Here is a 13,940-nt window from a genome sequence, read left to right as displayed (position 1 = left end):
ACCAATTACCTTCAGAAGTCACATTAGTGAAATGAAGTCCACCTGTGTGAAATCTAAGAGTCACATGATCTGTCAGTATAAACACCTTTTCTAAAAGGCCCCAGAGGCTTCAACACCACTCAGCAAGAGGCATCACACCATGAAGACCAAGGAGCTCTCCAAACAAGTCAGGGACAAAGTTATTGAGAAGTACAATTCTGGGTTGGTTCAAAGAAAAAAAAAAAATAACCAAATCTTTGATGATCCCCAGAGCACCATCAAATCCATCAAATGGAAAGAACATGGTACCACAACAAACCTGCCAAGAAGGGGCCGCCCACCAAAACTCACAGACCGGGCAAGGAGGGCATTAATCATAGAGGCAGAGCAGAGACCAAAGGTAACCCTGAAGGAGCTGCAGATTTCCACAGCAGAGACTGGTGTATCCGTGCATGTGACCACAATAAGCCATACACTCCATAGAGCTGGGCTTTAGAAAAAAGAGCCATTACTTAGTGATAAAAATAAGACACAATTTGAGTTTGCCAAAAGGCATGTGGGCGACTCCCCAAATGTATGGAGGAAGGTGCACTGGTCAGATGAGACTAAAATTTTACTTTTCAGCCACCAAGGAAAACGCTATGTCTGGCGCAAACCCAACACATCCCATCACCTGAAGAACACCATCCCCACAGTGAAACATGGTGGTGGCAGCATCATGCTGTGGGGATGTTTCAGCAGCAGGGACTGGGAAACTGATTTGAGTCGAGAGAAAGATGGATGGTGCTAAATACAGGGATATTCTTGCACAAAACCTGTTTCAGTCTGCCTGTGATTTGCGACTGGGATGGAGGTTCACCTTCCAGCAGGACAGTGACCTGAAGCATACTGCTAAAGCAACACTCGAGTGGTTTAAGGGGGAAACATTTAAATGTTAGAATGGCCTAGTCAAAGCCCAGATCTCAATCCAATTCAGAATCTGTGGTCAGACTTGAAGATTGCTGTTCACAAGCGGAAACCATCCAAAATGAAGGAGCTGGAGCAGTTTTGCCTTGAGGAATGGGCAAAAATCCCAGGGGCAAGATGTGGCAAGCTCAGAGACTTATCCAAAGCGAATTGCAGCTGTAATTGCCGCAAAAAGTGGCTCCATAAAAGAGGGGTGAATAGTTATGCACGCTGAAGTTTTCTGTTATCCTAAATATTGTTTGATTCACAATATAAAAAAAAAAAAAAAAAAAAACAACTTCACAGTTGTAGGCATGTTCTGTGAATTAAATGATGCACACCTTCAAACAATTCATTTTAATTCCCAGTTGTGAGGCAACAAAACATGAAAGATCCAAATAGTGTGAATACTTTTGCAAGGCACTGTACATTCAACTAATAACCTCCAGTCAATGAACCCCAACTCTGAACCATTGTCCTCTTAAAAAAAAAACAATGTAATTATCTCCACTATTCACTTTGACTAAACCAGTTCTATACTGGAGAGGTTATGACAGACTTTCTAAATTTAAAGATCAAACTGCTTTCTAATCAAAGAAATTGATTTTGAGGAACAGTGTGACCCAGAGCAGTCCCACAGTGCTTTGGTTTCAGGACTACTCTCAGAAAATGGGTCCTAGCTATAGAACCTGGACCCTATTTCAATATGTGGCGCCCTTTCAGAAGAGTAGAAGTAGCTGGCAGGAATATCCTCTCATTTCCTAAAGACATTGAGCACATTTGGTGAATACTGTGGCTTAGATGGGAGACACTGCCATTGCCATATCTCAAACAAATGGGACAATTCCCTTGAATTTTACGCTGACCGCCATGTGGCTAATGTTGGTGACACTGCCCTAAATCTCCAATAGGACTCTTCCATAAGTCATTTGTGCCCAACATCAACTATCCCATACAGCAAATAAAGATTTGCCTGTGTAGGAGGCTTAATGACTTGACCATAAACGTAAAGAACCCTCTCCAGCCATTTTGAATTGACCGAAATTAGTTAATATAAACATTTAGGTCAAAGCAGCACTGCCAAGCTTTACAAAATTTGATATCGCCCCTTGTTCATGAATGTGCCCTTTTAAACCCATACCTGAATGTTAGACTTGTAAATGGCTAATGCTTCCTTTGCCACTCTACCTTACCTATCTGATTGTTCAGGGAAGAAAAAAAATGAAACCATGATCAGCTAAACATTACCAATTACCATCATCCTCTAAAATAAAAATAAAAAACTCACAAAATTCACATTTTCGGTGATGAAAAATTAATTTACAATTGAAGGCCATAATCTACAAAGCAGGACACCTGAGCAAAAGGTTCTGGCAGCAGTGCAGTTTATAAGGCCTACCCAGAACTATTATAATTATCATCTAGTGATTATATTGTGATCTGTTTATACAACAGATCACAATATAAAGAAAGGTAAAAAAAATGCCCCCTACGAAAGTCAAATCAAGGGTTAATGATTAAGTTTAACCTAGTCATTACGAGGTTAAGAAAAACATTTTTAATTTTCATTTCAAACTATTAAGGTTTTTGGTCCAAATCGGTTTTCATCCAGAATTCTGGCATCACTTGGCAAAGATGAACCTGCAGCAATCTCGAGCACTGGACCCCATATGGACGTCACCAGTATTGCTTTAAAGATACCATAAATCTTAAATTTGATAAGAACTTGTGGATTACACTATTATACAGGTTGAGTCTCCCATATCCAAATATTCCGAAATACGGAATATTTTCAGCATGACTGAGATAATGAAACCTTTGATTTTTGATTGTTTAATGTACATAAACTTTGTCTAAGGCACAAATTAATAAAAATATTGTATAAAATAGCCTTCAGGCTGTGTGTATAAGGTGTATATGAAACAAATGAATTTCATGTATGTACACAAACATTTTTTGATGCACATTATAAAAAATATTGTATAAAATGACCTGCAGGCTGTGTGTATAAAGTGTATATAACACATAAATGCATTCTGTGTTTAGATTTGGGTCCCATTCCCAAGACATTTCATTATAATATGCAAATAGTCTTAAACACAGAATATTCCGATATCCAAAATAGCCCTGGTCCCAAGCATTTTGGATATGGGAGACTCAACCTGTACTTAGTTTAACAGCAAGAAGCAGACTATTTTCAGAGAACGTGGAACTCATCCAGTCACTAAGCAGAACATTCAGCAGTCTACTATTAGTGGGGGCAATGTTAAGCACAATTCCGATATAAACAATGACATAATGAAAAGGGTGGTTGTGGTGGGGGGCTTCATGTCTAGCACAGAGGCAATGCTAGTAGTGCAAGACAGTAGATGCTGTGGAATGACAATTGTATATGGTTATTTGTGTATGAATCTTTTCATGCATTATAAAACTAGTTAACTAGAGAAAACACAAAATTAGTAGTAAAATGTAACTAAATGGAGCATTTCTTGTTTAGAAGTATTAAAAATTGAAACAGTGGCCATCTAGTGGTTGCAGCTTCCAATTAACAAATAACTAAACTGAGCCTAGCTAAAAGACCTGTAGTTACAGAAAAAAAAAAAATATATATATATATATATATATATAATAATTTGCAATAGACTGTTATAATCCATAGCAAGGCAATTATGCTTCAACTTTGCAATGATGCTTTCAAGGGCCAAATACAATATTGCAGGTAACACTTACTCAAAGTACTCTTTATTGCAAAATAGTATCACTCTACTTTATTCATAGTATATAAAACAAATACAGAACCAATCTGATCAGGACATAAAACCAGTATATAAGAAGGTATTGTGCATTCTAATAACCAGTGTAATGCAAGTCTCTGCCAGTGTTTAACTATGGTATTAAATTCTAGTTGCTACATTGATTACAATGAAATACTATTGTGCAACAAAGTTTCAGAAGCTCAGCTACTTTTATTTAATGAGGATGACATAGGAACGTGTCTTAGAGGTTGCTTAACTGCCCCAAAAAAATCACACATGGCCAAGACCTACAAAATGGCCAGGAAATAAAAGGAATAATCAAATAATTGTATTTATTTCTATTTGTGGTTAATACTTAATAGCCACTGGAATTCTAGTTGCAATGTAAACATAGCCGATTTCATTAGCTTAAAGATGTGGTCTTGTCCAGTTTGCTGCCCTATCCTGTAGTAACTTAAATACAGAAAATGTTTTAAACCCATTTCAGTAGATGTCCTTTGGCATAGAGTACAAATGTTCCGCTACATCTTCTGCAGTGTGAGGGACACAGATCCTTGCAGTAAATAGCATCAACAAATAACCATTAGTGAAAGAACTACTGAAGACAGAAAGCAAAACCTACCACCAGTCATCTTACAGGGACACCAAATGGGCTTATACTTTAAGATTGTAGTTAGATATGAATAAGTGTCCTACATTATGACATTAAATAACATTCATTTATATAGCACACAAATATTCTACATCACCTTAAATATATTTTACCAGACACAACTGTGCTATTCTTACCCATTGCCCCTCCTCAAGTTTTCACCCCTTACTAACCTTTAGGTGAGATAGTCAGCACAGTTCTGCAGCATGGCTCCTCAGATCAGACACTTCCTGTCTGATCTCCCATAACACACTGCATTGAAGGACTTTAGAGTGACAGCTGTTTCTCACTCATCGCAACCGCCCCTCCCATCCACCAACCTCTCCCACGTGTGCAAAAAAATTAAAAAATAAGACACCTTGCCGGGCCTTTTTAGGCCACCGGCCATCGCGGCACCCCGGTTACAGCGCTGCTCCACCCCAGGGAGCCTACCAATATATTTTTGCAGTGTGGGAGGAAACCGGAGTACCCAGAGGAAACCCACGCAAGCACAGGGAGAATATACAAACTCCACAGTTAGGACTGTAGGGGGAATCAAACCCACTTCAGTGCTGCGAGGCGGTAATGCTAACCATTAGCTTTTAATATAACACCACAATTTTTTATAATACTTTTTTGAATGTATTACACTTGCTTATTTTTATATTTTATCACGTTTTATAATGAATTATATGCAAGGCAGTAAGGGAATCCATGTCACAGCCCTGAGCGAAACTCACATTTTAGATATGACTGAATATAAGATGTAAGTGTCACAGTTGACACTTGCAGTAACAGCAATGCCCAGGTGTGCGGTTGTGTCCAATTCTCAAAATTGTTCAGCTGGGTACACACTAGACAGCTGCAACGCAATCGAAACGATATATCATTCATCACATCGTCCCATCTGCTATTCTGCACAGCAAATGGGACAATGCAATTAATAACTCAGTACAGTTACATGCAATATGTAATGACATCGCGCCATCATACACTGGATCATGCAGCGTACACACGATGGGTCACATCATATAGTGTATACCCAGTTTCTTTTCAGTCATCCACTTACTTCAGGCTTGTATTTGCCCTATGGTGCAAAGCTCGATTTTCTTATATTACATGGAAAAAAAAGGCACACCCCTTCAACGTGATATGAATGCTTTGCCAAAAACAAAAGCCAAATGTATTTAGAAATACATTGCAGGAGAACATGTGCAATACAAAAGCCATCTGAAGGTGGAAAACCATTATGTCCGAGTAGCTGATCACTGGTCATACCATCAAGTACAATTGCTTAAATATGAAAACAAAATCTCCACCAAGGACCATTCCACTTCCATAACCTGTATTTCCAGCAGAATCCTCAATGTCCCCAGCTCGTTCCACACTTGCAGTACACCACCAGCTGGCAGCACCACGTCTCCACACTGTCAACGTTCCCTGCCTGTATACTTTAACCCCTCCTGTACATCTGTCAATCCCCAGCCTACCTATGAGCAAATGTCACAGGGGATTGCTATCCATACCATCTGTAATAGGTTACATTGGAAAGGAATGCCAGCAATGAAAATCACTTACATTTATAGGCTTATACAGAGCATTAGAATTCTATGGAGTATAAAAAAAAAAAAATTATTAAGATTACTCATCATATTCAGGTTTGCAGAGAATAAAAATAAATCTACAAGTTTACTAGAAATGTACTTTAACTGTTCAAGATCAGAGAACAAGATGGAGTATGTGGTTTTCAATGATTCCTGGTAACACAAGTTTCAGCTAAACAAGTTGCTGATGAGTCATCGAACATCTAGCAGGAAGTTGTGCTGTGACCATCTTGGTTAAGGGCAAAATATAAGCCCTAAAGCAAAAGCTGTTTCTTGAGGTTGAGAGAACTTTATAACACTAGACGGTGTTAGAAGCTTTATTTTATTACATTATACATATTTTATTGTTAAATCTCTGGCATTATAGCACAACGACCAAGTACCCTGCAGTCTGCTTTTGTTCAGTTAAAGTTACCCTCAGGTGTTAAAAGGCTGTGCAACCTGGGTCTAAACAACAATACGCCAGAAACTTTAAGTGGAGTGGAAAAAGATAAATGCAATTTTTGGCTCTGCAAATTACTGCTTAACATGGCAGCCTTACATCACTAAAATTCCCACGCACCTATATGGAGAGAGAAGGAAAATTAGCTATGCTAATGAACAAAAATTGCATTCACATGACCCATTCAAGGCACTTCATGACCATTACAGTCAAATGAATCCCCTCTAATGTGTCCTTTGAAAATAAACATATGCATTTTCCATGTTTTGTTTTCATTTAAGATTACCCAAGTAGCACTGTACATGTCACAAACAAATGGTAACATTTTCAATCTTGTCCAAATCTGTGAGGCTTGCACTGAAGACACCCCCTAGGGATGATACAAGTTTGAACACTGTGCTTCCAATATTAACATGAACGTTGACAAGTTTGAACACTGTGCTTCCAATATTAATATGAACGTTGGTAATGGGATCTTTCAGTAGAAAACTTGGCCAAAATTATCAACTGCTATTTTGTACGCTGGGAGCTGAACAGTGGTCTAGAGATGCTTGCCAAAGTTAGTTACACGATTTTCAGTGTTTGTGCAAAATGTACAAAAACATACACTACACGGCCAAAACATATGTGGACACCTGAACATCACACACAAGCTGTATGAACAACTTATCCCATACAAGACAGTGAGATGGCACTAATGGTGGTCAATGAGGCCTAGCTCACAATTCGTGTGACAACTCATCCCAATGGCCAGGGGTGAATCTAGGAATCCAAGCGCCCCTGGCAGTGTAATGGACTGGTGCCCCTCTCCCCTCATAATTTCAGGGAGTACCCCCAGTAGTAGTCCCCCCCTATACAGTGCCACCAGTAGTAATTCCTCCTATACTGCACTGCCCCAGTAGTCCCCCCAGTAGTAGTCCCCCCTATGCAGTGCCCCCAGTAGTAGTCCTCCCTATGCAGTGCCCCCAGTAGTAGTCCTCCCTATGCAGTGCCCCCAGTAGTAGTCCCCCCTATGCAGTGTCCCCAGTGGTAGTCCCCCCTATGCAGTGCCTCAAGTGGTAGTCCCCCCTATGCAGTGCCCCCAGTAGTAGTCCCCCCTATACAGTGCCCCCAGTAGTAGTCCCCCCTATACAGTGCCCCCAGTAGTAGTCCCCCCTATACAGTGCCCCCAGTAGTAGTCCCCCCTATACAGTGCCCCCAGTAGTAGTCCCCCCTATACAGCGCCACCAGTAGTAGTCCGCTCTCACTGCGGTCTGCCCTACACTTGTGGGGCCCGGGTCACTAGCCCAAACCTAAAAATGGAACCACAGTCTAAAGTGTCATTGTGTGTTGTGCCACTAACATTTTCCCTTCCCTGGAGAGTCCAGGCCAAACTATAACCATAAGTTCCAAAGCATTATTCTTCTGCCTTCACACTTCACAACACATGCAGTTAGGATGCATTCTCCTGGCATCCGCCAAATCCAGATTCGTTCATCAGATTGCCAGATGCTGAAGTGTGACTCGTCATTCCAGAGAACAAATTTCCACTGCTCCAGAGTCCAAAAGCAGTGACCATTCCAGTCAACTTGTGGCATTCTGCATGGTGATCTGTGGCTTGTGTGCAACTACTTGGCCATGCAAATGCAATCCATGATGCTCCTGATTAACAGTTCATGTGCAGATGACAGACTGTTTTTACGTGCCAAGTTATTCAGTTGACTCTTTTTTGGAGCTTTTTGTGGCCAAGATGTTGCCATCTCTAGACGTTTTCAATCACACAACATTTAGGGGTAGACTTACTAAAGCTTCTAAGTGGTGGTGTTGCCAATAGCAACCAGATCTTGTCTATCATTTTCCAGGATGCAATATAGAAATGATAGCTACAATCTGGATGGTTGCTATGGGCAACACCACCACTTTATTTTTAGAAGCTTTAGTAAATCTACATCTAGAGTTTACCAAGGCAGCTCGAGTAGGGCAGAAATGCAACAAACTGACTTGTTGCAAAGGTGATATCATGACAATGTCACATTAAAATACACTGAGCACTTCAGTATGTCCCAGAAGATTGCATGTTTGTAAGTTTGATTTTGTGCCAGTTAGCAATGCTAGTAAGTGGTATATCCAAACAATAATTAGTAGGGGTGTCCGCAAACTTTTAGCCATGTAGTGCTCGTTTTTGTTTTTTTTTTTAAGTTATGCAAATGTGCAGAATTGTCTGATATACCACCAATAACTGGTTATACAAGTGTTGCTCTAGAAACAGTCAGTATTCGTGTTGCATATACCTTTTTATAAAAAAAAAAAAAGTTCCACTCTTCACAGTAGGTAATTAATAGTGAATATATCGGTTTACACAAACCAAACAATCCGAAGATATAATTATAAAAATTGTGCACAGCAAAAACAAGCAGTGAGACCCAATACAAGAAGCTTGATTCTTTTTTGTACATGGTTCTATAAAAGGACTGTTTGAATGCTGGCTCAAATTTGGGAGCTTTCCACTAGTGCGAGCCCTGGGGGTACCCTAGACAACAACCCTCCTCCTGACATTGGTAGTGCAGCACGTGACCGACATCACAGCCAAGCACCAAACTCCCAGTGTAACACTGCCATAGAGGAGGAGGAGCAGCTTCACTTGTAGAAAGCTGCTGGCTGCTTCTCTATTTCCAAGGGCAGTGCTCCATGTGTGAGCATTAAAAACACTGTATGAGTGACTTATCACTTAGTGTTTTAGCCACCCCTAACCATTGACTGCCAGCAATTTTGCAATTAAAAAAAGGTTTGAGTCACACAAAGATAGGAAGTTGTGCAAGTTGTGTGGGTGCTTAAGCTCATCCACTTCCAATATTGGTGCTACTACACTCTCTCTCATATATATATATATATATGCACACATACATACCCCTATCTATATACACTAAACATAACTACCCAGCATTTTATACATTGCAGCACCCAACAAATTACAACATGAACTATAACAGTGGTCAGGCAACAGGTGTAAATTACCCCACATGGGGTAAAAATGAAAATCCTGGGGGTAATGGACAGACAGCCGGGCATGCATATGAATCATCCTATAATATAGAATGATTCATATGCATGTCCGGCTGTGCCGCAGGGAGGCTCTAAGCCAGACGCCCGCTGAGATGTTATTACCAATGGGTGCCCGGCTCCTTCCCTGCAGCGCCGCATTAGCCGGAGGCTGGAGTTCCCTTCTGAACTCCACCTTCTGGCTCTCTCCATGCGCACTATGGGAGAGACGTCATGACGTCTCTCCCATAGTTCCGAGGAGCAGCCGGTGTTTGTGTTTTTGTACAAGCGGCACAACTATGATTTCCTTCCTTTCAAATCAAGGGGTTACATCGGCGTATCTATTTTGGGGTAAAAGGTAAAAAAGTTCCCTGACCCCTGAACTATAACATACACAGCCTGTCTTTTAACCCTACCACACTACATACCAGTCTTGTCCAGGACCAAACGCATGTTCCAGAACATGTATGGGAAGTAAGTTGTAACAGAAGTAAAGAGGCCAAATAAACACAATGTGACTGGCTGCATTTTAAATAATGTAGAAATCAAGGGAATAGCTATTCAGTTACACAGGCCATACCATTCATGGACCCAAAACATTTGTGCCTACAGAGCAAATTTGTTAAAAGTGCTAGGAAACAATATATGTATTTTGCTATAGAATCAAGCAGGTCTCCATTAGTTCTGTGCGCTCTAGGGTTAACTCACTACTGCAAAAATGAGCTAGCCATTCTAAAGTATCCAAGACTGTATATATGTTTATATCAATCATAAATGCCAGTGTACCTAGGGAAGTTATTCTTACTACATATATGAAGTATAAACAGTTTGGAAAGTTTTTTTCTCTTTATATAGTTAGATTGAGCTCCTTGTATTTTATTAGACATAAAATTAAATTGCTATTATGCCAGCAAATAGATGACTATCCCCATAAGTAATTATTCTGGGGCGCAGTGGGAGAAACACTCAGTCACTGATATATAATATACAGACTTTGCAAACTAGTAACTGTTGAAACTTGTCAACATTCAGAATGTGAATATTCTGAATGTTATTTGTTGAAGTTACTAGTGTATCCAGAAAGTAAGGTCCAGTAGCATGTCTAGCACATATACCATTGCCTTGTGAATTGTTTTTAACCGAATATATGTACATGTAGAGGATTTATTTATTTAGAGTAAAAATGAAGGTAGGGAATTGTGATTCTCTAATCGGCCCTGCACACCAGTTATTCTGTTAAGACTTTGGTGCATATTTATAAAGTGTTTATCAAAAAATATAAATACTAGTTTCTGCATAATTTTGGGTATCCCAAATATGTACTAACAGCCTAATGCAGGAGATTTCACAAAACTCATGCAAAAGGCTAATTAGCTCTGGTGACCACTATCCCCATCATCAATGGGGATTTTGGTCTGACCCCTATGTATCAAATTCCAAAAATGGTAGATTTTTGGAGTTTGGCCAGTTGATTTATGCCATCCTCAGATGGCATAGAGTGCATTATGCCTATGGAGGCTTTGTCAAAGGAGAGGGATCTTAAGATCTCTCGTCCACAGCCCCTAACCGGCTATGGAAACAGTATTGTGCATGCAGGGTTAGATTCTCAGTAGGAGACTTTCGAAAATTTAAAAGACTCCCTCCAATATGTCCAGGATGTAACTTGCATGGACAGTGGGTTTTTAAAACAGCTGTACCTGCGAGGCAATTTTAATATATAGAGGGGTTAGCTTGTGTCACTGCACTGATTATTAATATATAGGCCCCCAAGATTGTTTCCATCCAGATTGTGATACAGAATGCAGAGACCAGCAAGTTATATACAAAGTACCTTTCTAAAAGCCTGCTTCTCAACTGTAAGACCTAAAAATATGTTATAAGTGAAGACCAAAAACAAAACATGAGTGGAGGAAACTGGGTTTTCCTTCAATATGCCAACCTACCTGTCCATAGTTGTCTATGCCAGTTACTAATCTATTTAAGTTTAACAAATCAAAGGCTGTCCTTAGGGATTGGCCAAGAGTGGTGAGTCCAACAGCTTGAAGATTTTTTAACTCGTTCATAAAGGTAGCATGATTTTCCTTCCATCCAGCCTGTGAAGAGAGTAAAGATTACATATTCTTCAAACTCCTCCATACATTTGCTTAAACAGAAAAAATTAAAGTGCTATACAGTGTCATTTGTAACAGACCGATAGAAGAATTTTAAGCTAAAGAACTCAATGTTACATTACAGAACTTGTGCTGCCAGAGTTAAAAATTAAAATAATGCATCAGATTGTGACATGTATGCAGCAACTGTCCAATCAAGTGATGGCCATATTCATGGTATTTAAATTTCTACCCAAGAGCTCCAACATGCACAGTAATACAAGTGCCACCAGGGTGGTACCTTAAATATCTTCATTGAGGGATCACCAGTCATTTGTAAGAGGTGACCCCAAAGAAAGTGGTGTCACGTTCTAGTGATCAACGACTCGTCTAAGGTAGAGCGGTCACAAATTATATTAACCATTAAAAACAGAACCCTTCATGGACAAATAGCAGCACAAAAAAGAAACAATCCAAAGAGTACAATCAAAACTGATCTAATGGGTTAAATAGTACTTCATGCAGAAATATGTACACTTTAAAAACAGTCAGATTGCAAGACAAAGCATGTTAGAACAGGATGACTAATAAGGATTGATACATATGTTTACCAGTTTCAGAGATGAAATATTACAATAATAATATAAATAAGGTTGCAAGTTTCCGGGGTAAATGAATGCAATGATTCATGAGGGATTATGCTAATCAAGATCTACAGCACACTCTTTAGTTTACAATGAGGGACTGGGGACCCACGGAAGTCTCCTGCAAACATCAGCCCCAGTACTCCAGGGCCTGTGCCGTGCAATACAAACTCCCTTTGGGAATGTCACTTTTAACTTGAATCCTCATCTCCCACAGTTCATTGCTGCTGAGCTGGGCTGCAAGGGGGGTGGCGGGGGATGTCGGCCATGTTCCTGTCAGCTCCTAAATGTATCTGTGTGTGCTGTAACCCAGAGATGAGCTGCATGGCATGCCAGGGCTGCAGCATGACACAGGAAGGGCGGCTGCAGGGAGCAGTGTTGGGGGCATCACGACGATCTCTTTACCTTGATCCCATAAGGAGGCTCCTCCAGAGTGACCAGCATGTACCTGTCTCCTCTGCTGGCAGGGTCCCGGGATCTAAGCTGGGAAACACAGAGAGGGCATGAGAAGAGGCAAGGACAGGAGTTGCTGGAGGGGGCACTGAGGAGAGCAGGCAGCTGGCAGCAGTCAGACCCAGGACATGCTGCTGGGAGACTCTCCAGCCAGTGTGCCAGGGGGGAAGGGGAGGGGTGGGGGGGTGAGCTCTTGCACTCTCCCCTCCAAAGCGGAGGGGGAGCTGCTCACTGGCAGAGTGTACTATACCTTCATGAAAGTCTCTACAGCGCCTTTAGCTATGTCCAGGTAGGTAGTGCCCAGGTGGGTGCGCTGGTTCATGGAAGCGGACGTATCTAGCAGGAAAAGTAAGATGGGCATAGTGCTACTACATGTGCAGTCCCATTCACCTGGCCAAGGAGAGCAGCAGGGTATGGATGTATGAGGGGGGTGGGGGGGTACCACCCTGGCACTAGCCAACGTGTCTCCTCCACAGCATCATGTCCTCTTTGTGTGACAGCTTGTGGCCTCCAGCTCTGCGGGGAAGCTGGCTAGAGCGGAGGTGATTTACAGTGGCGGACTCCCTTATACCCTGTTGGGACCCCCTGCCTGGCCTAAGGCTCAGTGTAACGTTTGTGAGGTGGAGGGCTGCTGCACTGGCTTGCTTTATAACCCCCCGTGGATGTGACAGAAGTTTGAATGAGTTCAGCACTAGTTCCCCCTCTCGCGTAGCCTCTGTCTCCCTCTACTGAGCGCTTCCTTTCGCACTGGTGGCTTATAAAGCGAGCGGGAGGGGTCTCGGGGCTCCCAGGGCCGGGGGGCGGTGTCACCGCCCACGTGACTACCCTGCTATTGGCCGGCCTGCCTCTTCTGTTTTACATATTCGGGAGCCGACTTGGGGGGGGACGGCGCTCGCGAGCTTGGCGCTCTTAACGCCTTCGTGGCTGCGATAGGGCGACGTCACACGGGACAGCCGGATGTAGGCCTGGATGAGAAAGTGTTAAATGTGAGCTGAAGCGAGGGAGGAGCCAGGCGAGAACGTGGATGGGCGGGAAGGGGCGTCGCGGGAGCGCGCGTTGCTGTGGTAGTGTTGGAGGGGCTCCTGCGGGAGGGGGGGGAGGTTGTGTTTGTGTCGCTTCCTCGGGTGGCGGCGGCGTCGTCGTCGTCGCTGCTGGCGATATTCCCCTCAGTCGTCAGCAGGACAGCGATGGGAGCGGGAGTGTCGCTGCGTGCTTCGGTGGAAAACCGATTTGCTACCGTTTCGATCACGAATCTCCCCCCATCTCGGTGATTGTTTATATCGTCACCTATGCTGCAATTTACTGTCCTATCTCGTCAGCTCCTAAGTATCCGCCTGCTGAGGCGTGGGGGAGATCTCGGATAACGAATATAAACATG

At 42.1% G+C, this 13,940-nt stretch overlaps 1 protein-coding gene across 1 annotated transcript in view; it reads right to left on the bottom strand.

Moving 5' to 3' along the window:
* The window catches only part of INTS6 (integrator complex subunit 6), a 59,763-nt gene extending 46,483 nt beyond the window's left edge, over positions 1 to 13,280 (bottom strand). The window contains exons 1-3 of the mRNA XM_088469093.1: positions 12,813 to 13,280; positions 12,515 to 12,592; positions 11,319 to 11,468 (exon numbers count right to left, since the gene is read on the bottom strand). Coding sequence (XP_088325219.1) covers positions 11,319 to 11,468; positions 12,515 to 12,592; positions 12,813 to 12,923 — 339 coding nt within the window. The 5' untranslated portion in view covers positions 12,924 to 13,280. The remainder of the gene's footprint in view (positions 1 to 11,318; positions 11,469 to 12,514; positions 12,593 to 12,812) is intronic.
* Positions 13,281 to 13,940: the final 660 nt, after the last annotated feature.

The sequence above is a fragment of the Taudactylus pleione genome, unplaced genomic scaffold (genome assembly GCF_031769625.1).
Source record: "Taudactylus pleione unplaced genomic scaffold, aTauple2 ptg000089l, whole genome shotgun sequence".
Taxonomy (NCBI): Eukaryota; Metazoa; Chordata; class Amphibia; order Anura; family Myobatrachidae; genus Taudactylus; species Taudactylus pleione.
Note: the sequence above shows the minus strand (reverse complement) of the source record. Positions and strands in the feature narration are given on the sequence as shown.